The sequence below is a fragment of the Myodes glareolus genome, chromosome 9, assembly GCF_982192425.1.
Source record: "Myodes glareolus chromosome 9, mMyoGla1.1, whole genome shotgun sequence".
In the NCBI taxonomy this organism is placed as follows: Eukaryota; Metazoa; Chordata; class Mammalia; order Rodentia; family Cricetidae; genus Myodes; species Myodes glareolus.
In genome coordinates, this window is record NC_142034.1 from 78,272,421 (window position 1) to 78,298,470 (window position 26,050).

A 26,050-nucleotide genomic window follows, 5' to 3' on the forward strand; every position below is an offset into this window, starting at 1 on the left:
TGTGTGTGTGTGTGTGTGTGTTGTGTCTGTGCACTGTGCACACAAGGAGAGACGTGCAAAAGTCATTAGTTCTCTCCCGTCCCTTTTGTGTGGGTTCTGGGAATTGAACCCAGGTCTCCAGGTTTGCACAGCAAGCACCTTATGGGCGGAGCCAACTTGCTGCCCCTCTGGGTTTTTTTCAGGGCCTTGTCTCTCTGCTCCTACCTTACCTGCTGCACCTGTGTAAAGAGTGCTCCCAGTCTGTTTTAGAGAAGGGCCCTACTGTGAATTCACCAATTGTGACTAAGAGCCCAGTAAACTGCTAATTTGTACTTTTATTTTCTGACACTATTTCCTGAATGCTCAGTCTGGTCGGGAGGCCTTGCTAAGCATTCCCCATGCTGTAAGCTATAAAATGCTGAGAACAAAGGATAGGCACTTTTGTAAATTATGGTCCTTTTTCCAGGGGTTAAATCACAAGCTTAGGGTCCAGTGGCTGTTCAGTGCTGAGTAACGGGTTCGGCCCCAAGGCTCAACCACACCCACTGCTTTTCCTCCTTGGTAAAAAAACTGCCTTACTTACTTTCTCATTCCTTCCAGAAAGTTAAAAGGAGCATGGCTGTGAGATCCTACCCGAGCTGGGAATGGCAGAACCTGCGTTTCCAAAGCCAGGTTCTAGCTACCATCAGGCACCGGTGGGTGCCGGGACCCACCCTGTCACGTTGTGGGCTGTCAGTCATCTCAGCCTGGGAGGCTCCGCCTCCCCACTCTGAAGCACGTTACTCACGAGCTCAGGGTTACTGCTTATCTGCGGCAGGCCAGGGGCTGACTTTGGGTTGGTATGAAGATAGTGAATTAAATATGCAGTACTGACTCCTCATGTCGAGAGACAGCCGCTGCATGAGGTAAACCAGGCCTCAAGAGCACGGTGAATCTGAGAATAATTTATTACTCTCTTTTCCAAAATGAAAGGACAGGCACATGTGCAGGGACTGAACACATGGGATAATTCTCACGTGGAAGGTTGCGTAACAAACACACTGGCCTCCCGGGCCAGGAAAAGCATGCTTGTTTTCACGTGTACCTCTGTTCAAGTTCCTAGAACGTCCTCCTTTCTTATTGATGTGGCTTGGCACTGACTTCCAGCACTTGAGCTAAAAAAAAGTCTGATTTCCACCTCCCTTAGGCAGCGGATGATCTACAGAGGCAGAGCCATTGCAGAAACTGTATTTCCAAGGAGAAAAGAAAGGCCGTGTTATGTAAACAAAGACTCTTAATTTGTTGGCTTTATTAGGCCACTTACTGATTTTCTTTGAGGAGACCTTGGGCTGCTACTATTTTGAAGGGAAAAGTCTTAACGATTATTCTAGTAAATGAATGTTTTCTGAAGCTCATGAAGTCCTGAAGAACCCCAGGTTTTAGGGAAAAGGTGAGAGGAAGAATCTTGGTAGATGAGGGTGGAGGTCAGGGCAGAAGGGAGAGGGTGTTTCCAGTGTCAACTGGGAGCTGATACACTGAGCTAGAGACCTTTGCAGAAGGTTCCAGACAGACATACAACTGGAGAGGGAAAACAGGAGATAGCCCACACCAGCGTCACAGAGGACCAACAGTTCTTACTCCTGGCTGAGTGTTTAAATGATATTTAAGGTTAAAAGACAAATTACATGACTCGGGGACCAAACTCAGATCCTCAGGTTTGGCTGCAAGCTCCTTTACCTCCTCAGCCCTCTTACTTACCCAGGATTTTGTTTTCTTCTTCTCCATCTTGTCTTATTAGGAAGTAAATCCCTGTATCACTTTGTTCCTATTTTAGTAGATATTTCTAGAAAACACTTTTAAAACATACTTGTGTTTTAAAATGTACTACATTACAACTAAAAAAAAAAATAGTCTCTCAATAGTATCCAGCTTGCAGTCAGGATTCATTTACCAGTTTTATTTTTTGATTTTTATTTTTGTTTTTCCTCTCACTATTACAGTCTTGTTTTCAGGGTGATGTGTTTGGAATGGAGTCCAACCAGGATCCAAATGCACGCTATGTCTGAGTACAAAATCTCATAGCTGCCCCCTTCCTGCACTTACTTTTCTTTTTCCCCTTTTTCTCTTATTTGTTGAAGACCTTGAGTCATCCTCCATATTGACTTCCCTGTGCTATTATAATGTGTTCTTCTGCCCTCTGCATGCCCTGTGAGTCAAAAGCTTGAAGCAATTCTGCTGTTCCTTTTGGGCCCAGCATTCTTCCCAGGTGATGGTGTCTGTGTCCATCAGGAGGTGCGTGGTTCACCTGGCTGCTTTCCTTTAGTGATGCTGGCCGTCTTGATGAGCAGTGAGTGCAGCCACTTGCTCATTAGCAGTTGGAAAGCGGAGGCGTTCCCATTGGCATTGTCTCTAAGAAAGGAAAACCAATTATGTATCTTTTCTTTTGACTGGATTTTCCTAGCCACCAGTCTATTTTGCTTAGGAAAGGCAAGTTGCCTCTTCATGTTTTTCCATTTTCAGCATAAAAATTGGATCACAGGCACCGTCCAAGTAATGAGAGCCAGGTTTTTATTTGGTAAATCTATGATCTCACTGAGGTAAAAGCATTTACTCTTGTGCTGGTTGACTGTAGCTTCCCTGATGAACACACACATGCTCCATCTTGGGAGAGCAGGAGTTTGATTTGGGGTCTCCTCTAGATCTGTTACACACACAGTCCCAATATCTTAAACAGACAGTGTCCTTGCTATGCCGAGAAAGTTGTTAACCTTCCCGGTCATTTTCTACCCCAGGCCTGGGCTCACATGAGTCCTAATTTCTTGGTAGGAAGTCAGACTGGAGTCTGAGCACTGACGGTACCTGTTGCTTGTGGGCTGGGATTTGTTTCTAAGTCTTTTCAGTGGGCAGAAACATGAGTGTATGTACAAACATATGTATATATAAGTATCATTTGTGTCTTTATAAATATATTTGTGTCAGTGAGGACCTTGTTATGTGTTTTAACTTTAAATATAAATATGAATACATATGTGTGTGTGTACACATCTGGGTATCTATGTTTGTGCTGGTCTCATTTCTATTGTTGTGATAAAATACCTGGACAGAGAGTAACCCAAGGAGAAAGGGTTTATGTTAGCTCACAACTCCAGGCCGCAGTCATCTTGTCAGAGACGTCACAGCAGTAGGACCTCAAGACAGCTGGTCACACTGCACACTCAGAAGCAGAAAGAAATGAATGCGTACATACTCCATTATTTCACTTAGGAGACCCCCTGCCTAAGGAATGGTGCTGCCCAGAGCTGGGTCCTCCCACATTGGTCAACCCGGTTAAGACAATTCCCCATAAACATGCCTACAGGCCAAGCCAATGGAGACAATTCCTTTTTGAAGTTTTGCTCCCAGGTGATTCCATATTGTATCAAGCCCACAGTCAAAGCTAACCACCATGTCTTAGGGTTTCTGTTGCTGTGAAGAGACACCATGGCCACTCCTAGTAAAGGAAAGTATTTAATTGGGGTGGCTCGCTTACAGTTTAGAGGCTTAGTCCGTTATCAGCATGGTGGGACATGGCGGCGAGCAAGCAGACATGGTGCTAGAGCAGTAACTTACAGTCCTACATCTTGCAGGAAGTGGTCAGTGTCACACTGAGGGAAACTTGACCAAAAGAGACTTCAAAACCTACCCCACAGTGACATATTTCCTCCAACAAGACCGCACTTACTCCAACAAGGCCACACCTCCTAATAGTGCCATTCCCTTTGGGGGCCATTTTCTTTCAAATCACCACACATCGGCAGTACCACCGTTTCCTGTGGTTATTTGGTTTTTCATGACTCTCTTCAGTTGTAAATAAAGTATCTTCAGTCATTTCAAGGATACCTTCGTCTCAACAACAACAGGAGCACATCTCATAATCACTCATTTCCTCATAACACATCCAAACATGTCACAGTAATTTACCAGTGTGGCATTGAAAATAGAGCAAACTTGTGTTTTGTTTTGTTTTTTTGTTTGTTTTTTTTTTGTTTTAAGAGAGGGTTTGTCTGTGTATCCCTGGCTGTCCTGGAACTCACTCTGTAGACCAGGCCAGCCTCAAACTCAGAGATCCTCTCTGCCAATGGAACGCTGGGACTAAAGGCTAACACCACCATCCCTTATTTTTGTCATTCTCAGGATGTGTCCCCCCAGGATCTACTATTGTATTATTGAATGAGAGGCTGGAGAGATGGCTCCGTGGGTAGGAAGGAGCACTCGCTACACAAGCACCATGTAAAAAGCCAGGCATGGTCGTGCATTTCTATAATCCCATTGCTGTGGGAGGCGGAAACAGGAGAATCTCTGAGGTTTATTGGCTGTCAGTCTAGCCCCTGGTTCAGTGAGAGATCCTGTCACAAGACAGTGTAGAAAAAGTAAGGAAGTAGGAGATCTAATGTCCCCCTTAGGCCTTCACAAACACCTGCACACACACATACACGTCACAGAATCACTTGGAACGGTTCCTTTCTGTGTGGCTCTACCAACAATTTGTTCACATATACATTCATTTCCTTCCATTTATTTCTTTTTAGGGGTTTGCATTTTAAGTTTAAAGCTTATTTTACAATCATGTAAAACCTGGAAAACCAGGTATTTTCAGGACTGCTAGACTGTTTCCTTCATAGGCCTTACCTTTCTTTCTCCTCCTTCCTCAAAGCTCAACAGCCTTTGTAGAGCGCATCCTTGAGTCTTTGTATGTGTGTATGCATCTTCCTCTCGGATAAATGGGATCATGTGGTCCACACACATGCATCCTGGGGCTTGCTGCTGTTGTGTCTTACTGCTGCCCGGTTCTCACTGTAGAGGGCTCCAGCAGCCCCGCGGTAATAGATGTTTGTGTTTTTCAGTCTGTTGCAATTGCATATTTTATACCCCAACCAACAGTGTGGCCAAGGGCCAGTTTCTCTGCAAGCTGGCCAGTGGCATGGTGGTCATAAGAGTTTGATCAGTAATGGCAGTTTGGATTTCTTATTGCAAATGAAACGGTAAGCTTTTAAATGGTGTCATCTTTGTGTTAGGAGTGGATCCCAGGCCGATATTGATAAAGCTGTTCATGTGATTCTTGGTATACAGGTAGAGCCAAAACCCGCTAATGCCGTACTTCGAAACACTGAGTGTTGCTTGTCTCTGAAGCAGGGTCCCGTGGTGCATTACTGATAGGCTGTGCAAACAGGCGAACCCTTACAAGGTCTAGCATCGAGAAAGGTTGATTATTATTATTTGACATATTGAAGGGGATTATTGGGCTTTGTAATTAATTGTAGATCATATACCCTCAAGTGGACTTAATAGAAATGTAAGGCTGGAGAGATGACTTAGAAGTCAAGAGCATATACTGCTTTTGCAGAGGACCCGAGTTCGATTCCCAGCACCCACATCTAGAGACTCACAGTTGCCTCTGACTTCTGCTGCAGGGAATCTGCTGATCTCTCCTGGGCTCCACCAGCCCCTGCACACATGTGCCCATACCCACACACAGGTACACGTGCATACACATGATTTTTAAAATATAAATGAAAAAGAGTAAGCAAGGAAGAAAAGAGGCTTTGTGCAGTCTGACAGTCATGCTACCATAGACCTGAGCATCATACTTAGAATTCTGAACAGGGATAAGAAGAGAGGCAGAGGGGTAGGTCACTGCTGAGTTCCAGGTGTCCTCACCAGAGGCTGGCTGTGCCATTGGCAGGGCACATGCCCAGAAGGAGTGTATGAGAACTCAGTGGAGTGTGAATTCTGGTCAGCTGATCTGCAGCCGCCCAGCCTCCATCTGCCCTCCCGACCTTGGGCCTGAAGGAAGTATTAATTGGCAGTGTGGCCTTGGTTTTGAGCTCCGACTCTTTGCAGTCATGCACTCCAGTTCTTTGCAGCCCCCTGACCACATTTCCATGTCAAAGGTCCCCATGGGGTCTGGCAACAGAGGCTGTTTTTCTAACACAGGGCACAGTCCCTGACACTGAGAGAATTCAGCCCTTGTCTAAACCATATTTCCCTGCTGGGGTAGCTGGGCTGGGCTAGCACAGTGGCCCTTCTCTGTGTGTTCTTCCTAAGGATTCTATAGGACTCATCCTAGGTTTTGTGTTTGTTGTTGTTGACCTCTATTGTTTTATTTTATTTTATTTGTCTTTGTAATTAGCCCCATTTCTTTGGGTTTGCGCTTTTGATCTCTTAATTTAAGTGTTTCAGTGCAGCATTGGGCTAATTGAGTTCCACTTTTTTTTTTCCCTGAAAGATGTGTTATGTTTTTATTTGTATGTGTGCAGAAAAGGGCCCCAGATTCCCTGGAGCTGGAGTTGCAGGTGGATATGAGCCACCCCAACTTGGATGCTAGGAACAGAGCTTGGGCCTTCTGAAAGAGCAGCACCCTGGTCCACTGAGCGATCTCTCTAGGCCCATGTTCCACTTTTCTTACCTTCAACTAAACGTATTTAAGACTTTTATCCATTTTATTCAGTTCTAAGTAATTACCATTTCTGTCTGGATCACTCCGTAGCTATGAATATGTCTTGTGGGTTTATAGGTTTTCAAAGGGGTGATTCTGGGGGTTCTCATCTACACTGTTGGCACTGTACTAACTCTTGGTGTTGGTGTTGTATCACTAGGGGGATGCAGTTTGAGATCAGTCTCACTGTGTAACCAGGCAGGCCTTCAGCTATATAACCCAAAGTAGCCTCAAATTCATGATTCTCCTGCCTTGGTCTCCCAAGTGCTGGGACGGTATGCATGTGTCACCGCACCTGATTTAATGCATAGTTTTTTTGGAGGCTACTTGTGGGAACCCAATTTATACACTAAATCATGCAGTGTAAGCTTTTAATCTGTTTTCACGTGTAATTTGGGGTTTTAAAAAAATGAATCTTCTGCTTGCATGGTGCTGTGTTCTAAAAACAGCAACTAGCTTGAGCTGGTAACGGCCCTGCTCAGCCGTTTCTGCCTCACTGCCTGGCAGAGTTACCCTCCAACCAACTGCATTCTACCTGGGTCCAAGACACAGAAATACCTATTAAGGGCCGATGGCTTTGGTATGGTTCATAAAATGTCCCCAGACCAAGGAACACATGGCAGCTCCTCCGTTGCTTCACACAAGGCTGGTTTACAGGAGTTATCCACTGTGCGGTCCCTGCTTAACTAGCCTCTAAAACCTAGGTCTAGATCTCCTAGGTTGCCCTTTGTCCTGGCTTTTCGGTCATGGATATTTGTCCTGTGCCAATATCCAAGAATGGAACTGATGAATATCCTTGTGAAGAAAAGGAGGCCTGTGTCCCCAAGCCCAGCATCAATCCAGGTCCTTCACCCTTACTTACTTCATCATGTGAATGTCACATCACTTCTCAGAGCTGTGTTTTCTTGCTGCTCCCGTGTTGGCAGAATCCAGCTTTCCGCGCTGGTAGACAACGGTTGTGGTGAGGTTCAGCCAAGATATCCTCGACATTTATTGTTTAATTTATTATTTGTGTGTGTGTGTATGATGTGGTGGTGTGGCAGTTCATGCCATGGTGGGTGTTTGGAGAGCAGGGGACAACTTGTGGGAATCTGTCCTCTCCTTTCACTATGTGTGGGTCCCAGGGATCGAACCCAGGTTGTTTGACTTAGACTCAAGTGCTTTTACCCGCTGAGCCATCTCACCAGCCCTGATCCTCAAATTTTAAAGATGTAGGTAGCAGACATCTGTGAAGCACTGGCATTTGAGAGTGGCCTCAGTGACTCCTGACCCTCACCACCCTCCAGAAGGGGTTTGGATGAGGTGAGGCCAAAGGAAACAGTTGGAGGGCCTGAAATTTTCCCTTGTTCTTTTCTCCTCTCCATCAGTGTGGAAGACAGAAACCGCAGCCATGACCACCCACGTCACTTTGGAAGATGCCCTGTCCAACGTGGACCTGCTGGAGGAACTGCCCCTCCCAGACCAGCAGCCATGCATCGAGCCCCCGCCTTCCTCCATTATGTACCAGGTAATGCAAATGGCGGCATCCAGTGAAGAGACCCAGATTCTGTGGGTCCTTTAAGGGCACCTGCCCTGAAGTTCAGGGAAGAGGAGGTGCATCTAGAAGGTGAAAAGTCAGGAGCTGATGGGGTCCCTGAGCGCTCTAGGAGCCCAGTGGAAGGAATGGATTAACTAATAAATGTGTGTCAGGACCCTGTCCCTCCCCTAGGGAGCATTTGTTGATCTGCTCTGATCCTAAATTCCTTCTGGGCTGCTCCTGTTGATGCACCACCCAGCGTACGGCATCCCTGATCTCATGAATTAAATATCACAATTTAGAAGCCTCTGGAGCCTGCCTGGATAATTACTTTTCCTGAGTGTGTATGACAAGAGCTCACGCAAGTCCACACAGCAAGTGGCTCAGGGAAGTGGGTCAGAGTTATTTGCTTTGGCCCTAAATGAGATCTTGTGATACACACAGCCATGACCCTGGCAGACCTAGTGAGGAGGGCATTCATGCAGCTAGAGGTAGCCTGGCCAAAGCCCCTTGTTTGGGTGTGCCAGGGTGAATGCCATGTTAAGAAAGAATGTGTTAATTTGGAAACTGGGGCTGTGTTAGACCTTTTTGCTAAGTCTTAGATGCTGAATGATGACCAAGTATAATTATATATCTTTTCATTTCACTCAATAATTAAATGAATCTTCACATACTTGAAGATTCAGTTCCTAAATCTGACTTATTCGTAGCTTTTAACACAGATTAGAGTTTTAATTATACAAGTATATTTTGGTTTTAGTTTTATAGAGAGACATTTTTATTATTAACAAAATGGAAAAACATAGCATAGAAATGAATTTCTTATACTGATATACCCTTCTTTTTGTACATAGACATTTTGTTTTATTAAATGTGTTTGGTGTATATAGTCTAACTTTTTGCTAAAACAGGAATTCATTATATATTCATTTTACACACACACACACACACACACACACACACACACACTCACTCACATACACTGTTGGACTCATCTTTTCCTTAACATTTATTGTGGAACCAGGCAGGGTGGCTTACAGATGTAATCCCAGCATTCCAGGGACTGAGGGAAGAGGATTTCTGTGAGTCTGAGTCTAGCCTGGGCTACAGAGAGAACCGCTATCTCAAAAATCACAGCAGCAAAAACTTCAGCGGATCTTGTTGGACATCAGTGATACAGTAATGCCGCCTATGTTTAAGCAGCTCATGGTCCTTCCAGCCCATTGTACAGAGACTGTCATCTTCAGCGTTTGCTGACTGTTTTCACCATTTTCAGGTGGCTGTTTGATTGTAAGAGCGGCGGTGGTGGCCTGACCTCCACATCTACACCTGAGCACCCTCAGGCATGTGCGTCTGAATGGCTGGATCAGAGCCATGCACATCTGACTTTTAGCAACTGTTTGGACTTGCATAGTTAGCTGGGAAGTATGACTTCCTTGTGCTTGAACTTTCATCCGTCATGACAAGCATATAAAACAGATTAATTGTAGCGCACTAATCACATGAACAAGTTGGCAGAGTTTATTAGCGGATCCCCACTAAGGGGATTAGAAAGTGTCAGTTCGGGATCAAACGTGTACTTCTGGGGCTTGGTTGAGCAAAACCGGTCACCTGTGAGAAGCAGGTGCTGTCCGTCTGTTCTCAGCTCTTTGGAGGCCATAATGGGTAATATTCGAAAGCCGTGGGGCAGTAGGTTTCCACAGAAAGCTTGTGGCTTTTGTTGGCGGTTGTTTGCTCCCTAGACATCCAGTCAGCTTAGATGTGTTTTCCAGTCACCAAATACCCCCTCCTGTCCTCTCCCTCCACAGGCTAACTTTGACACGAACTTCGAGGACAGGAATGCATTTGTCACGGGCATTGCAAGGTACATTGAGCAGGCAACGGTCCACTCCAGCATGGTAAGTCTCCGTGACCTACATGTGCTGATGCACGCCCTGCTGACGCAGGAGGAACGAACCATGGGCTGCTTCCCACACCGGGCCTGTGCTCAGCTACCCCACTCTGCTCTGGCTTAGTCAGCTGGGCTATGGAAGTCCATTCTGGAACCCAGCCCCATCTCCTCTCTGTGCCTTCTTCATCTTGCTCACTATAAGCCCGTACAAACCCCACTGTTCACTTCCTGGAGGCCAGGGCTTTTTATGTACACATGTGATTAGGCGCTGCTTTCATCTTATCCTTACAGAGTACTGGCGGGAAAGGGGGTGCTGTGTGTTCTCTTGTCGGAGAAAAAAGTTCCCCATAAAAGTGACAAGTGACAAGACTTTGGAAAGTGCCGTTTATTGATCCGAGGAAGTTGCCGGCCTAGATCATTCATAAATGGAGCCGTTTGTTTTACTTCTTAGGGTCTGATCCTAACAGAGCGAATTCTTCTCTCCCGTTTTATCTAGAGTAAAGTTTTCAGAGTCTAGATTCCTCCTCCAAGGGCCCCTGGGCCCCTGTGTGTACTTCTCTGGACCCTTCTCACTGTGTGGGACAGGTTCTAGAAACCCAATGCCCTCATTCACCGCTGTGAATGAACTGTGAGCTGACTGGAGAATTAACGTGGGGAAGTCTCACTTCTGAATGAGTCAAATGGGGAAGAGACAAGCCAACCAAACCTGTTCTCTCTGCAGCTATTTCAGGGTCACCACCTCATGTAATCCTCACACAGACTCAGTGAGGGAGGTGATTGGAGGTATTTCAGCTGGCTGGCCAACATGGAAGCCTCTCTCTCAACTGTTAAGAAATTGACTGAGGGTTTCACAGCTGATGGGGTGGTAGTTCTAAACTTGGGATTCTCTGGTGACAAAACTTGGTGCTCTGGACAATTCTTTGCAGGCACATAAAAATGTATAACATTCAGCATCATGGTAAAAGTTTGGAGTTCAGTTTTTGAAGGGGCCTTGAGGGGGGAGGAAGCTGCCTGGAGTAAGCCACTTTTGAGTACAGCCTTCTAAGAGGGTAATGATGGGGTCTGTGTGCACACTGCTCTTTGAAATGTAGGCTGGGAAGTCTGCTGTGTGAGACCATCAGAACCCCATAATCACCCCGGGGCTTGCAAAGGGCTCATTATACCTATTGTAGAGACGAGAAGACTGAGGTCTGAAGAAGTTAATAAGCAAGTTGCTCATGGTCCGACAACCAGATGTCCTGGCATGAACCTGGAAATCGTCCTGATCTCTTTCTGTGGTCCTCTCTATGTCCCATAGGATTGTAGCAGTCCGAGATGAGATGGGGAGGGGGGACATCAGGTGAACATCAGCACAAGCAAAGACAGAATTCTCAGTGACTGCCCAAAATATGTGTGTGTGTGTGTGTGTGTGTGTGTGTGTGTGTGTGTAGCATTTATGAAAAATAAGGTAAGGAGTCTATACTTTGAGATCTTATTTGCTACCTAGCCTCCCACAGCGAAATACTGTGACCAGGTGGCTTAAACAATAAGTGTTTCCCTCCCACAGCCCTCGAGGGTGGGACTCCTGGACCAGGATCAGCAGGAGTGATTTCTCCTACTGTCTCTTTGGCTACCCTGGCTCTTTCCATACAAACTCCTGCGTGTCTGATGTCTCATTGTGTACCCAAGTCCCTGCCCCCCCTTTATAAGGATGACAGTCAGATTGAGTGAGGGTCTGCTCTCACGATGTCCTCTGAGCTTCATCACTTTTCAAAAGGACCAACTAGAAATAGTCACGGTCTCAAGCACAAGGGTTAGGACTGGAACTTTCTCGGATGGTGTGTGGGGAGTAGGTGGGGCACAGCTGAGCCTGTAACAGAAGGCTTTCATCTGCTTCATGAAAATGCAGACCAGAGGCTGGAGATGTAGGTAAGTTTCAGTTGTGTGAGTAGCCACCTAGAAACACACAAAGCCCTGGCTTGATATCCAGCACCAAATAAGCCAGGCATGGTGTGGCAAATGCTTGTGATCCCAGCCGTGGGGAGGTGGAGGCAAGAAGATCAGAAGCTAAAGATCACGTTCTCAGTGCCATGGGGAGCTTGAAGCTAGCTTGGACTGGAGCCCCTATCACAGGCGAACAAACTAATCAGCAGCAGTGGGCAGTTTTCAGCCGTGGGAGAGAGGGGAGCAGAACTCAGCTTCAGGCATGCTTTACCTGTGAACTACTCGTGGAATAAGTTATGGAGATGCGAGTGGAACACGTACACTGGATGAGCTTCTGAAAATGGTTTTTTCCGGAGGCATGAAAGGCTGAGAGGGGGTGGTGGCCTGAGGCGGGAGCTGTAATGAGCAGGTTACCCGAGAGAAACTGGATGTCAACTCCACCTGGTATAGGAGTCTTTGGGGTGGAGGGAACTGGAACCCTGCAGACTGAGGTGTCCCAGAAATACCAGGTCACAGGCTCAGAGAGGCAAGTCTGGGACAAGCTGGCACTAAACAATGACTATATTTGTTTTTCTGATGCGGCTGTGAGAAATTACATAATTGGTTTAGTTGATAAGAGTGCGTAGAATTTACAAAGCCCTAAATTTGATCCCCAATACCACATACACGGGGTGTAGTGGTGAATATCTGGAACCCTAGCCCTTGAAAAGTGGAGACAGGAGGATCAGAAGTTTAAGGTCATCCTCAGCTACCTAGAAAGGAGTAACCCGGGATACATATCTCTAAAATAAATAGCTGTATTATGTGTTTATTTATATATACACACATATTATATACATACATGAACAATGGCCCTATAATCAATAACTTTAGGTTCTCAAGGCCCCATTCAGGGCTCTTCCCACTATGCCATCTTGAGCTCTGTATTCTGGACTTGTTACATAACAACCCTAGCTGAACTGTCCAGAGGGCAGAGTGCACATCTTGGTTTTCAGTCTTGCTTCTGGTGCTCACACACACATATGCACACACACGCACACACACACGCACACACACATATGCACACACACACACACACACACACACACACACACACAGCCTAAGACCTGAAGATACTTACTGCAACCTCTGTTCCCCCAATGAAATTATGCCTGCTGTGGGCATTTGGGGGCTGAGAGCAACCACGTGTTCTCTACGTTCCTGTCAGTTCCCCTTTTAGACACATGTTCCCAAGCAGAAGAGAAAGCAGGAGGCCCACAGTTGGGCTTCGTTGTTTCTGAACTTGGGGACAGCCTGTCACTAACTGGTGTTCTAAATTAAGAATTGAAATCATTGCTTTTGAATAGAATTATACTCATTAACAAACTCCAAATTAAATTGGATTCTTCTCTAATAATGTCTTATAAAGTGAATATGATAAAGAGATTTAAATCTTAAAATTCATTCTTTCTAGATACAAACATTTATAAGGAGAGGAAGCATAATACTATTTTTTGTCCTAATATTTTTTGAGGTATGCTTGCTATAACTGGAAGCCATTTCAAACATATACGTGAATATTTTAATCATTTTCACAATATACTACTACTGCCACCTCCATCTAATCCCATAACCCGTACATGTGCCCTTGACTGTTAGCAATCTCACCTGGATCCTCTCTCCCCGTGTTCCCATCAACCACTGTCTGTACTTAAGACTCTTGTAGATATTTCATCTAAAGGAACCAGCAAATGTGGCCATTTATCTGTCTTTCATTGAAATTCATGTCAGATCAGTCTTAAATGGGAGGAGCATGTGCGTTACACTGGGTTATAGGTCTTTTTTGTTTGTTTTTTGTTTTTTGAGACAGGGTTTCTCTGTGTAGTCCTGACTGTCCTGGAATTCACTCTGTAGACCAGGCTGGCCTCCAACTCACAGAGATCCGCCTGCCTCTCAAGTGCTGGGACTAAAGGTGTGCATCACCACCCAGTGGAAAATAGCTCTTAATCATAGGCTCAGCCAGCCTGAGAGCCTGCTTTGTCGACAAGCCCCCAGCTGGTGCTGCCGTTGCCAGCCACAGGCCACACCCTAGAGCCTTGAGAAGCCCAGGGCCCTGGCGTTATTCCTCCCTGATGAAAGTGCTTTGCCGTTCCAGAATGAAATGCTAGAGGAGGGACACGAGTATGCGGTCATGCTGTACACCTGGCGCAGCTGCTCCCGGGCCATCCCACAGGTGAGACCATCCTCGCTATGCTGCTTTTGCCCTACAGGGGGCGTCAGTGCCCCTCAAGTCCAATCAAACCCAAACAGAGGGCTGAGTTTTCTGGTGACAGGAGGTAAATCTCGACCGCTGACCCAAAGAGCTCCTCATAATACTACTGAGAAGGTACACGCCCCCAGGGTCTTGAAAAGTTTCCCAGCATATTTTATTTCATAAGCAGCATCTGCCGCCTTCCACCCAGGCCAGTGCCAAGGGTCTAAAGTAGCACACAATCTCTCCTCACTCCTCCACCCAAACCGACGTCTGTCTGTCCATCCACAGCATGATCACTGCGTACAGACTGCTCTGGATCTTCTTATTGGCAGGAACATATTTTATAACCATATCATTACCACAGAACCATATTGTTTCTCACTTTTTACACTATCTTAGACTTGTTGAAAATCTGGAAAAAAAGAAAATATGGATATTTTTATTATCATTGATGTTTTTATTTAATTGTAACAAATCAGTAAACCACACACATAAAGTAAACAGAAGGTACCATTCTCTCTTTTAACCCTCATATTTAGAAACACCTATTAACAAATTTTGTACATTTCATATTTTTTCGAAGCCTGATTTTGTTTTTCTCAAACAACTGGTTTTCTTAAAAATTTTTATTGCATTTACTTATTCTCTCAGGGGAGGGCATATATGCACAATGGCATGCGTGTGGCAGTCAGAGGACAACATGTAGGAACTGGTTCTGGCCCCATCCAGGCTCGTCCCTGATAAGGCTCGAAAGGAAGTGTACTTTTCTGCTGAACCATCTGGCCAGCCTCAGAATTTCGTTTTCCTGGAAAAAGGGACCAAACTGGACTTGTCACTCAGTGGCAAAGCACTGCTAAACATATCCAAGGTCTTGGGGTCCACGGCTTGGGTTCTCTCCCCAGCAATGCAAAGACAAAAATAAAACAGGCCTTAAATCATACTGAACCTCTCTGCTTGCCAGCTGTAGGGGCCACCTTCCCATGGTTGCTCCAGAGACACCCCTCCCCCCACTTAGTCCTTCTGACGTTTGTAATGGTGGTATACGATTGTATCCCTTGCCCATTTAATGCCCCCCTGACAGTTCCCGAACCATTGATAAACCTTGAAGGGTGGTTCTTGTCCAGTGCATGTGGAACTCACCTGGAATCCCCACACATAGGAGGAGTCAGGAAGACCTAGAGTTTCAGGTCTGCGTGGGCTACGTAGTGAGACACATCTAAAGGGAAAGAAAATAGCGTGGTCGCTCACTCTCACACCCAGCCATCTTGTTGTCAGGCTTGGGGTGTGTGTGCTCAAAGAACATCAGCCATGCGGCACTATGGTTATACGCTGACTAAAAGCACTGGGCGGGGGAATGGGTCTCTGGACGGCACAGCTTCGGTCGGCCATTATTAACCTGGATGTGGCTGGGAAACTGCTCAGCCATCTTGTTGTCAGGCCTACGGCATAACAAGGGCAGACAGGCTCAGCACTTTGTGCATGAGGACGGGGAGAGGACATTGCAGATCTTTATAGATACGCTGATAACGAACTGTAAGAACGCAGACCAGCCAGAAACAGAGGAGGGCCCAGTGTTGGGGCCAGCTGGCTTGTATAGCAGCCCGTCTCTGAGGATCACTTCTGGAGGCTGCCAGTCTTTTACAGCCCCCTCTCACTAGGGTGACCATATCTGTTATCTCCCACGACGAGGTGCCATGTGCGAGCCGCAAGCCATGCTCTGAGACAGCGGCCGGGAGCCTGGATGATGAGCTGGCCTCTCTCATTCACAGGTGAAGTGCAATGAGCAGCCCAACCGGGTGGAGATCTACGAGAAGACCGTGGAAGTGCTGGAGCCAGAGGTCACCAAGCTCATGAAGTTCATGTACTTCCAGGTGAGCAGGGTCGGCGGGGTGGCTGGGGGATCCACAGAAGAAGGCTCACAAAAACCCTACTGTCCACATACTAGACTTTGGTGCCATGTCATTTTTTTCCCTCCGGCTAGTACTTTTAAGAGCCACCTACAGTCCCGTGGGTGACCCAGGCCAACAGGTGTCCCCGCCTCCACAGAGGATGTGTCCTAGTGAGTATGTGTATGCTTGGAGCACAGAGCTCCAAAAATACACCATCGTTTTTAGGACATGGTAAGGGCCATGCATGAAATACGATTTACAACAGTTGTAGATTGCGGAGTCGCTACAGATAGTTGGCGCTTTGGAGACAGTGCATGGAACTGTGACCCGGTCACAAGAGAGGCAGGAGTGTGCTGGTGCTGTGAATGGGATCCAGGAAGACAGTCCAGCAGAGCCCCCAGGCCGGTGGAGATCACTGTGTTCAAGACATAGAGGACAGTAAGGGAGTGGGTTATAGAACTGTGAGAACAGGAAGTGCTCCAAGGGGAGGCTGGAGGAGGCGAGACTCGGTGAGATGGGATACCATGAGCTTAGGTTTGGATTTGGTGATGAGACCTGACCTGAGGTTTCAGGATGTCTGGCCGCTGGGTAGGAAATGGTTGGAAGGTGGAGATTGGAAGAGGCTGCGAGAGAGGTGTATGGGGACGGCCGGAGACTAGTTGGGCACTCTGAAAGAGCTGATGTTCAGAGAATGCGGGGCAGGGAGAGGACCGGGGCCTTCACAGGTGTGAGGAAAGGCTAGGTGGTGGCAAAGGAAGTGTGAGCGGCCTGTTACTTGCTGGGTCTCAGTGGCAGCTGAGAGGGTGGCAGGACGGACCCTTCAGAGCCAGTCGTTACCCCACAGTGGGCGATATAGCCTGCACAAGCCATATGCTGTGCATGTTCCACCTGGGGGGTGAGCTTCATTCGTAGACTCCTGACTCTGGCTAGAATCCACCCTGTGCTCAGCATCCAGGCGAGAGCTGGGACTGCACTGGGGAGGTGTCTCGGCCCAGGTAAGGAACAGTGCCAGGTCAGACCCTGGCTCTGCTGTTGTCTGACTGTGTATACACTCAGACATAGACACACACACTCAGACATAGCTACACAACTCATACACACAGATACAAACTCACATTCACACACAGAGAGACACTCTCACACTTACACACAGACACACAGACACACACACACACACAGAGAGAGAGAAATGAAGCCTACACACACATACACACATATGAAAATGAAGCTTAGACTCACACATACATGTACACACACACACACACACACACGAAGTGAAGCCTGCCTGTCAGGATAATGAAAGGGATAAACGAGATCTATCTGTAGGTGCCCAGCAGGGCCGTGTCGGCTCACAGTGCTTTGTAACTGTTGTTCGTATCATAGATGGCCTGACTTCCTAAAGTCTCTGGGGAGCAGGACCAAGAGAGAAGAGCTGTCAGAAACTGGGTGTGAAATGAAGAACTTCCCAGCAGGGGTGTGAATGGACAGAAGGGTCTAGAATGATTCACAGCCATGTACCCAGCACTGTGCCCATTGACTGCGTGTGTAAACAGCAGTGAGTTAAAAACCAAACTCCTCAGCAACTCAAGGCTCGCTTCAAGCACTCAGCAGCACAGTGGTCATCCCTGCTAGTTCCTCTTTTCCCTGCTGGGGTCAAATGCCTAATAAAGCATTTCCAGGAACCTCAAGGAAGGACAGACTTACTTGGCTCTCAGTTTAAAGGGACAGTTCACAGTGGCAGTGGAAACATGGTGGAAGACGCATGAGGCACTGGTCAGGTTGTGCCCGGGTCAGGAAGGAGGGACCCAAGTCCATGGGGTCACGCCACACTACTTAAACATTTGGGGTAAGTCTTCCTTGTTCAGTGAGACCTTTCTGGAAACACACATCCTTCGTGGACACACCCAGGTGTTCCATGGTGAGTCTCAATCCCATCACTACGCCATTATGGTGGGCACTGCTGTGGGGAACAGTTCCACCATGGCAGAGAGCCCAACTGGACTTGGACTCTGGCCTGGTCTGTCCTGTGAGGGAGAGGGACTGGAAGGAGGGCACGGCAGGACCTGGAAGGGGAGCAGGCTCACATCTGCAGTACACCCTCCTCTCTTCACACCTCCCTTCCAGTGTCTTTCTCTTCCTCCTCCTCCTCCTTCCTTCCCCCCTCTTCCTTTTCTTCTCTTGCTCATCACCCCTCCATGACTATAGTAGCTTCTTGCTTCCTTTCCCTGCCTCAGTAGCAGACTTTTTTGAGATCTAGTATTTGCTCCGGCGATTCACCCAAGTAGAGTGAACAGCCCAGCATGCTTTGGTGTCTTCATGGAGTTGTGTGTTGATTGTATAATCTGTTCTAGATTATGTTAACCCCTTGAGCCATCATCCTGTTCTACCCCCAACACCCTCTTCCTCAGTTCCAGGAAACTACCGAACTTCTTATCTCTGCGGATTTCCTTCCTCTTTAGACGTTTTCCTACCAATGAAATTATACAGGACAGGACTTTTCATGGCTGGCCCCTAGCAGCTGGTGGGGTGTTTCTATACTGTAGCAGGTGGCAGAATCTATTTTTCTCTTCAATGATGGAACACCATGTCACTGTGTCCACACACCGTACTTTACTCACCCATCCACCAGGAGATAGATGAGGAACAAAAGCCGAGCACGTGTGTACGGGCTTGTGCGTTGTTAGAGACTCTTGTCTTTCTCTTAGGTAGCGTGCTAGTTAGCTTTCTGTCAACTTGACACAAGCTGGAGTCATGGAAAGAAGGAAACTCAGCTGTTGGGTTTCTTCTACTGATTGCCCTGTATTCAAGTCTGGGGTGGGGCATTTTATTGATTAATGATTGGTGTGGGAGGGCCCAGATCACTGTGGGCTGGCAGAGTCCTAGGTTGTAGAAGAGACCACCCTGACTCGGGACCCTCTGTATCTCTGCTTTGGTTCCTGCCTCTAGGTTCTTGTCTTGAGTTTCTGTCCTGACACTTCCTTCAGGGTGGACTATAGGCTGTGAACGAAGTAGATCGTTTCTTCCCCAGGCTGCTTTTGGTCAGGGTGTTTATCTCAGCCGTGGAAGGCAAACCAGGACAAGCAGATTCCCGTCAGTGGAGTGTGGGTCACTTAGTGACTCTGCCTCAGGAAACCAGTTGCTGTCGCCTCTGCAGCCACCATGCTACCTTGCTGGCGTCCCAGCCCCGCCCTCAGAAGAGCCTCTGAGAGGGCCTGGCCCCTGTAGCGTTGACTTCGCTCCTTGCCTGCACTCAGTCTAACTCGAGCGAAGCCCTGTCCTTCCTTCTGCCCTCCCGACATGCCTCAGGACCTTTGCACTGCAGCTCACGCTTCCTTCACTTACCCCTCTCTTTCTCCACTTCTTGGAGATTTTGGTCTTTCTCCCTAGAGGGACAGTTCTTTCGAGCCCTTCCCAACCTCCATCCCTTCTTCATTTTCTTCTGTATCAGGTATTCCGCTGCAAAAAAATTTATTTTGTTTTCCGTTGCTTAGTTGATGTGTAGGATCCTTGGGGCAGTTTTTATTCTCATTTTGATTTTTGCTTAACCTCAGCCCTTAGGATGGCTCTATGGTATACAGTAGATGCTCAGTTATCAGTTGCTTGTTGGATGAATTTCTGTCTCTCCCGGCATGTCACAACACTGGGGACACAATGCCTCTTGGTAAATGTGTTTTTGGAATAATTCATCAGATACACTCACTTCAGACAGAGCCCAGCACCTTTTCAAGTTAACTTTGGAAATGGGGACATCTCTGAAAAAGACAGCCTGGCATGACAGATGTGTCCTCCTTTCTCCACCTTGACTCTAATGGGGACCATAGGGCAGCCCTGACTGCTCCTGCCCACGAGTGCACTGAGGGTCCCCCGTCACCTGCCTGCCCCATCCTCACCACTGCCCCTCTGTCTCCAGCGCAAGGCCATCGAGCGCTTCTGTAGCGAGGTGAAGCGGCTGTGCCATGCCGAGCGCAGGAAAGACTTCGTCTCGGAGGCCTACCTGCTGACCCTGGGCAAGTTTATCAACATGTTCGCAGTCTTGGACGAGCTGAAGAACATGAAGTGTAGCGTCAAGAACGACCACTCAGCCTACAAGAGGTCTGCCTACACTCTGCCCTGCTCCCCGAACCCTTCTCACAACCCTTATTTTTCCCTGGTAAGAGTTGCCATCCCCAAACCCAGCTGCCGTGCCAGGGTGGTTTGAGAAAGATGGTTTTGAGCTGCAGCTTCGGAAGAGTTGATGTTGGCCAGGCTTGACATCCCAAGATGGAGTCAGGTCCTTGCTTCCCCATCTGGGGAACAGCATGCCTGCCTTGTGGTAGAAAGATTAGCATAAAGCAATCACATTGTCACTTTCTGTGAGAGACAGAAAGCCACGACTGTGTCCCAGAGCTGCAGAGCCCAAGCAGACGCTCCTCTAGTCACCCCAGCAGCCACTGCGGTTGCCTAGATCTCTTCACCACCTCTCTGCCTCTCTGTGGGCTTCTTTCTCAGGCAGACCCCTGCAGTGACCTCCTGCTAGCCTATGGCATAACCCCAGCCTTTCAGGAAGGAACCCCTCAGTTTCCACCTGCGATTGAAAAACCCAAGCCAAGATTGCCATCAAAACAACTTGCTGATCCCTCCCTCAGATACTGAGTGCGGGGGAGGCTAACTGAGCCAATGGCTGAGTTAGGGGTCCTTGTCATCGTTGACAAGGATTGGAATTGGGAGGGGGCCATTCATCTCCAGAAACTAGGATATAGCCAGCCAACGACAGGGAGCACTGTAAAGCAACAGATCCCCGCGAGTTGGTTGAGGCTCAGCTGAGGGCCGCAGCATCTGTATGTACCTCCTGGAAGAGTTGTCCATGTCACTGGCAAAGAACGACCCTATCTCTGAGCCACACCTCCTCATGTTTCAAGATAACAAGAGAAAGAATATGGCAGATTGAATTTCACAATTCCCCAGGGTCAGATGTGAAACCGGGGTTGCCCAATAGTTAGAGCCCATCTCAAGGCCGACTCAAGATGCCACAGATGGCCACCATTGCAGCATCCTTCCCCGTCCACTTCCTGCAGTGGCCCACCACTTCCATCATGACCGCAGCCAACATCTGTGTCCTGATGCGGGCAGGAGTGTTAGCACCGTTCTCACAAGTTATTGTGACATGAGTTGTGCCTTGCTGGGTTAAGCCGGGACACACAGTTAAGACCAGCCTGTGTTCTTCCTCCTTCCGTCTGTCATCCGGTTAAGTTAGAGGCACTTGTGCCCCGTGCAGGGCTGTGCATGGGAATGGTGAAGTAGAGACAGATCTTCGATCCTTGCTGCTTAGAAGGCTAAGGCGGGAGAATCATCAGCTGGGCCTAGCGGCACAGAAGTATAATATGGTTTTCCATCAGCTCAAGGTGTAGGTTATAGAGTGATTTTGATACTAGCCTGAAAACACTTAGCTGGGCACTGTCTCAAAACTGAAAAATGGTAGAAAGGCAGGGAGCATCGCTCAAAGGTCAAGTGCTTGTCCAGCATGCACATGCTTGCCCTAGATCCTATCCCTGGTACTGCAAACAGACCCGAAAATAGGATGTTGAGATTTTCTTTAATGAACAGAACACTGCAGGACTCACTGTACAGCTTCTCTGGAGGTCCTGGCCAGGCTCAAGGACACTGCCCACTCCCCGTCTCGTTGTTCCTTCCTGGTTTCCATTAACCGTCCCAGGATTCCAGCTGTGTTTTCTCTTTTCACGCCTTTTAACTCCCAGCAGCTGTCCTGAGAAAGGACGGCCAAACACGCTTTCCTTTGACCTTGGAACCACCTGCTGGGCTCAGAGCCTTTTGGCATCAGGATGGTGTCCCTCTTAGGCTGAGTGGGTGCAGACTCCTCCGCACCCGGTTATCCCTTCCTTCCCTGCATTTCAGAGCGGCCCAGTTCCTAAGGAAGATGGCGGACCCCCAGTCCATTCAGGAATCTCAGAACCTGTCTATGTTCCTGGCCAATCACAACAGGATCACCCAGGTGAGGACAGGTCCCCTGTTCGTCCTGCCTGGCATGCCAAGGAAGCAAAGACGAGGCCCGAGGCTCAGAGGGCTCCGAGGGACAGCACACAAACTCTGTTCGCACTTGTCTCCCTGCCCTTCATGAGAGTAAAGCAAAGCTACAATCAGTGACCTCTCCCAGTTCGGTTCTCTGAAAGGTTCCTGGGTGGGGCTGTGGGCCCCACATCAGCCTCTAGGCTGAGAACAAGCCTACCCTGGGTCCATTATCACATCTCAGGCCAAGTCACAGATTCAGTTAACTCATCCATAAAGTGGGCATATTATCTTGGGACTGATATGAGAATATAGCTCATAGAATTAGATTGAAAAATAAACAAAGGATGAACCAAAAAACCCTTCAGAACATGACCAAGGGCCTGGGGAGGCACAGTTTGAGTCACCACCACCAGTTTGCCTGAGTGCACCCTCTGGCCCTTCTCTCCCCTTGCACCTGTCATAACTGGACCTGCCTGATGGTCAGTTCAGCACCGGTAAGAGTGTCTGCAGGACCCAGGCCAACACAGAGCAGGACCCTGATGCCCCCCAGGAGTTTTCAGACTTGTTCCCCCATCTCAAAGGCCTGGAGGTGGCAGAGCATTTTTTGGTCACTGCAGAAGGCTGTGGAGTCACAGCCCCTAGCTGTCTGTGGAGAACCTCAGCAATGCTCTCCACTGAGTATCCAGTAGGGGTCCAGTTTGTCTCTGCGGGGAGAAGAGGCTGCACAGAAACCCTCCTTAACAGGAAGTGTTTGATGTTCCTGGGTCCTGCTAGCAAGGAGATACCTACCTACCTACCGTTAACCCCTTCATCTGGGTGGGTCTTCTTCCTGCCTTTATCTGAAGAAACCTCATAGAGAAGTCCACACCCTCCAAACCAAACTGCAATTGCCGCAGGCCCGATTGCTGTAAAGCTGAGCTGCCAGGAGTCCACTCTACCCCCAGAACCACCAGGGTTAACATGGGAGCCCAAGGGCTTAAGTCCGGGCTGCAGAACGTGAGCAGGCAAAGTGCTCCTTTATCCGGCCCAGCTCTGGGCTTTCTGGGTGGTGTCAGAGGTTGCTTGCTCTGCCTGACCAGCAGGTGGCGCTGTTGTTTAGTGTCTTCACCAGCAATTGGAAGTGATTCCAGGCTATGAGGAACTGCTGGCAGACATTGTCAACATCTGTGTGGATTACTATGAGAATAAGATGTACCTGACACCCAGCGAGAAACACATGCTGCTCAAGGTAAAGCTTCCCCACCTCACACTTTGTGTGTGCGTGTGTGTGTGCACGCGCGTGTGTGCGTGCATATGTCATTCTATCATCTTTCCTAAACATTTATTTCTTTTATTTTAAATATGCATATGTGGGTATGTGCACTTGAGTGCAGGTGTCGTTGAAGACCAGTGGTTTCATATATCCTGGCACTGGAGTTAGGGCTATTGTGGGCTGCCCAACATGGGTGCGGGGCACCAGACTCAGGTCCTCTGCAAGGGTAGTAACTGTTCTTAATCGCTGAGCCATTGCTCTAGCCCCGTATTCTTTTCTGACATACGGTCTCTCACTGGGACCCTGGGCTCACCCATTAGGCCCGGATGACTGGCCAGCAGCCCAGAAACTAGCTTGACTCTGCCTCGCCAACACCGGGTTTCACATGTGCACCAGCTTGCCAGTTTTTACGTGGATGCTAGAGATTGAATTCAGGTTTCAATTCAGCCCCCTAATAAGAATTTTTTAAATTATCAACCACTGACTCCAGTCTTTCCTGGGATCTCCCTTTCCTTTGGTGAGCCATGAACACATTGACAGTGTCGTTACAGGTGTTTCTCCAGTACCGTCCCTAGTTGACACCAAGAAGCCACTTTATAGGATGTTATTCCTCACACTTCTCCCATGGTTAAAGGTTTGACTGCACTGAAAATTCCCTGAAGTCCGTGCCTTGAGCACGACTTTGTAGAGCTGAGCTTCTGAAAGAGAATCTCCTAGCTTAGAGGGAAGGGAGAGTTCGTGCTTTGTCAAAATGGCCAAAAAAAAAAAAGTGGTTTTCAGTTTTTATTATGAAGTTGTTGTTATAATTGTGGAGGCTCTAATGTTCAGGAATATTAATAATAATAATTATGTAGGAAAGCATAAAAATGGTTATTCTCTTATAATTCCCCCCTCCCAGCTCAGAGACAATACTTTCAGTACTTTGGTGTATATCTTTTTTATTCTGTGCTTCTATATTTTCAAAAAGAATTAATAACATAGAATGTAGAAGTTTTGTGGTGTTTTTTGTTTTGTTTTGTTTTTGAGACAGGGTCTCAACAAAATTTAACCCTGGCTAGCTTGGAACTCAATACATAGACCAAAGCTGACCTTGAACTCACGGAGCTCCACCTGTCACTGCTTCCCAAGTGCTGGGATTAAAGTTGTGCGCCAGCATACTCAGCCTTATGTGTAGGATTGTAAAGATTTATTTATTTTATGTATGTACCTAAACACCTATATACCACAGTATTCATGTGGAAGTCAAAGGACAACTTGTGGGAGGCAGCGCTTTCCTTCCACCGTGTGAGCCCTGGGAATTGAACTCGGATCATCAGGCTTGGCAGCAAGCACCTCTACCCACTGAGCCATCTCACCAGCCTGCATCTGGGCTTTCTATCCCATGCGATCAAATGTGTTTGGATGTTGTGCAGCCATAAGATGGTATCATTACAGAAGAAATTTGTTGCTTTGCCTGTCCTACCCTTGGCTGCTTAGGTCCTGTCCAGCCCTTCTCCCACAGCTGACATGAACAGGATTGTTTTGTCCAGCTCTCTGCAGCGTGCTAGTGAGCTCAGATGCCACCAGGGGGCGTGGGAAACCCTTACAGGACAGTCTGATGCTGATGCTGCAGGATAGAACGCGCCAAGCAGGAAGCAGCTGTCAGAGACAGTCCTCTGCTTCTTCCCTTAGGGGCCAGGGTGATAAAGGCACGGTGAGGAGTGACTTCCTGTGTCTCCACGGCTGACCATACGGTCCAGCTGCTCATTTATCTAAAGGGGCTAGGAAAAAGTTAAGAGTCTCAACATCTTCAGGCAGAAACTTGCTCTTAAACAGTGTCCCCCATGGCTCCCCAGGAGCCTTTCCATTGCTGTTTGCCTGGGGAAATTTATGGCCATTTTCCAATATCCCAGTGTCTGTGCCTTGGCACCCCTGGGAACCAGCAAAGCCCTTTCAGTGTGAGTGGGACCTGTAAGCGCACATTGGAATGGCAGATCCTGAACTAACCCCTTTGCAGATGGTCCCTGCAGCTCCCTTGTGTGATTATGACAAGGTCTCCCACCTCTCTCTGTCTTCAGTTCCTCATCCTTAGAATAGCATGTGGCACCTAAGAGTTTTGTGGGAATTGAGACCTCACTTGTTAAACCAGAGCCCCTGGCCCGGAGTGGCTACTATGGTAACACACTACATTTCTTGTTGAAGTTGGGCCCGTGTTTCTTGTTTTAATTTGGAGGTGTGTACGATTTTTAAGCAGCGTGTGTGTCTCTACAAGATGCCAGAGAATCTGTGTGTGCCTGCACACATGTGCATGTATGCATCGTGGGCCTCTAGTTTTGCTAGCTGCTCTCTGGGAGTGTGATAGTTTTGACTTGGGCCTTTGTCATTCTAGGTGATGGGCTTTGGCCTCTACCTGATGGATGGAAATGTCAGTAACATTTACAAACTGGATGCCAAGAAGAGAATCAACCTTAGCAAAATCGATAAGTTCTTTAAGGTTAGTAAATGGAGCTGGGGCTGGGCAGGGGGACAGAGCGGCTAGAGTCTTGATCCCCTTGGGGGAAGGAAGGGATTAGCCAGAAGGCTGTGGAGATGGTTCATAGGCATCTAAAGACCCTCAAGAAAAGGAAGATGAGAGCACAGGCTCCAGCTACCTCTACTAAAGCACAGTCTGCTGCCCAGATGTGGGTGATGCCCAGCCTCCAGACTCAGCTGGGATCCCACCGGAGGCCTTGTAAGTCCTCCTGCATGCTTTTCCCCTTTCCTGAAGTCTTTCATCTAAAGACAGAGCTGCATTCTAGAAGACAATAACTGTGTTAATTTTCATTACATCCCAGAGCTTATGGAAGGAGGTTCTAAAGGCTAAATGTTTTGGTTAAAGATTTACTTTTATCTTATATATGTGGGCATTGTCCCTGCATATGTGTCTGC

General features: G+C 47.8%; 1 protein-coding gene across 2 annotated transcripts in view; it reads left to right on the plus strand.

Annotated features, from left to right (window-relative positions):
- Nucleotides 1-26,050, plus strand: part of Cyfip2 (cytoplasmic FMR1 interacting protein 2) — a 122,880-nt gene that overhangs the window by 12,908 nt on the left and 83,922 nt on the right. For both annotated transcript variants that reach the window (XM_048435943.3, XM_085694876.2), the window contains exons 2-9: nucleotides 7,801-7,940; nucleotides 9,758-9,847; nucleotides 13,898-13,975; nucleotides 15,766-15,867; nucleotides 19,796-19,977; nucleotides 21,778-21,874; nucleotides 22,991-23,119; nucleotides 25,512-25,616. In XM_048435943.3, the coding sequence (XP_048291900.1) occupies nucleotides 7,824-7,940; nucleotides 9,758-9,847; nucleotides 13,898-13,975; nucleotides 15,766-15,867; nucleotides 19,796-19,977; nucleotides 21,778-21,874; nucleotides 22,991-23,119; nucleotides 25,512-25,616 (900 nt within the window). In that variant the 5' untranslated portion in view covers nucleotides 7,801-7,823. The remainder of the gene's footprint in view (nucleotides 1-7,800; nucleotides 7,941-9,757; nucleotides 9,848-13,897; nucleotides 13,976-15,765; nucleotides 15,868-19,795; nucleotides 19,978-21,777; nucleotides 21,875-22,990; nucleotides 23,120-25,511; nucleotides 25,617-26,050) is intronic.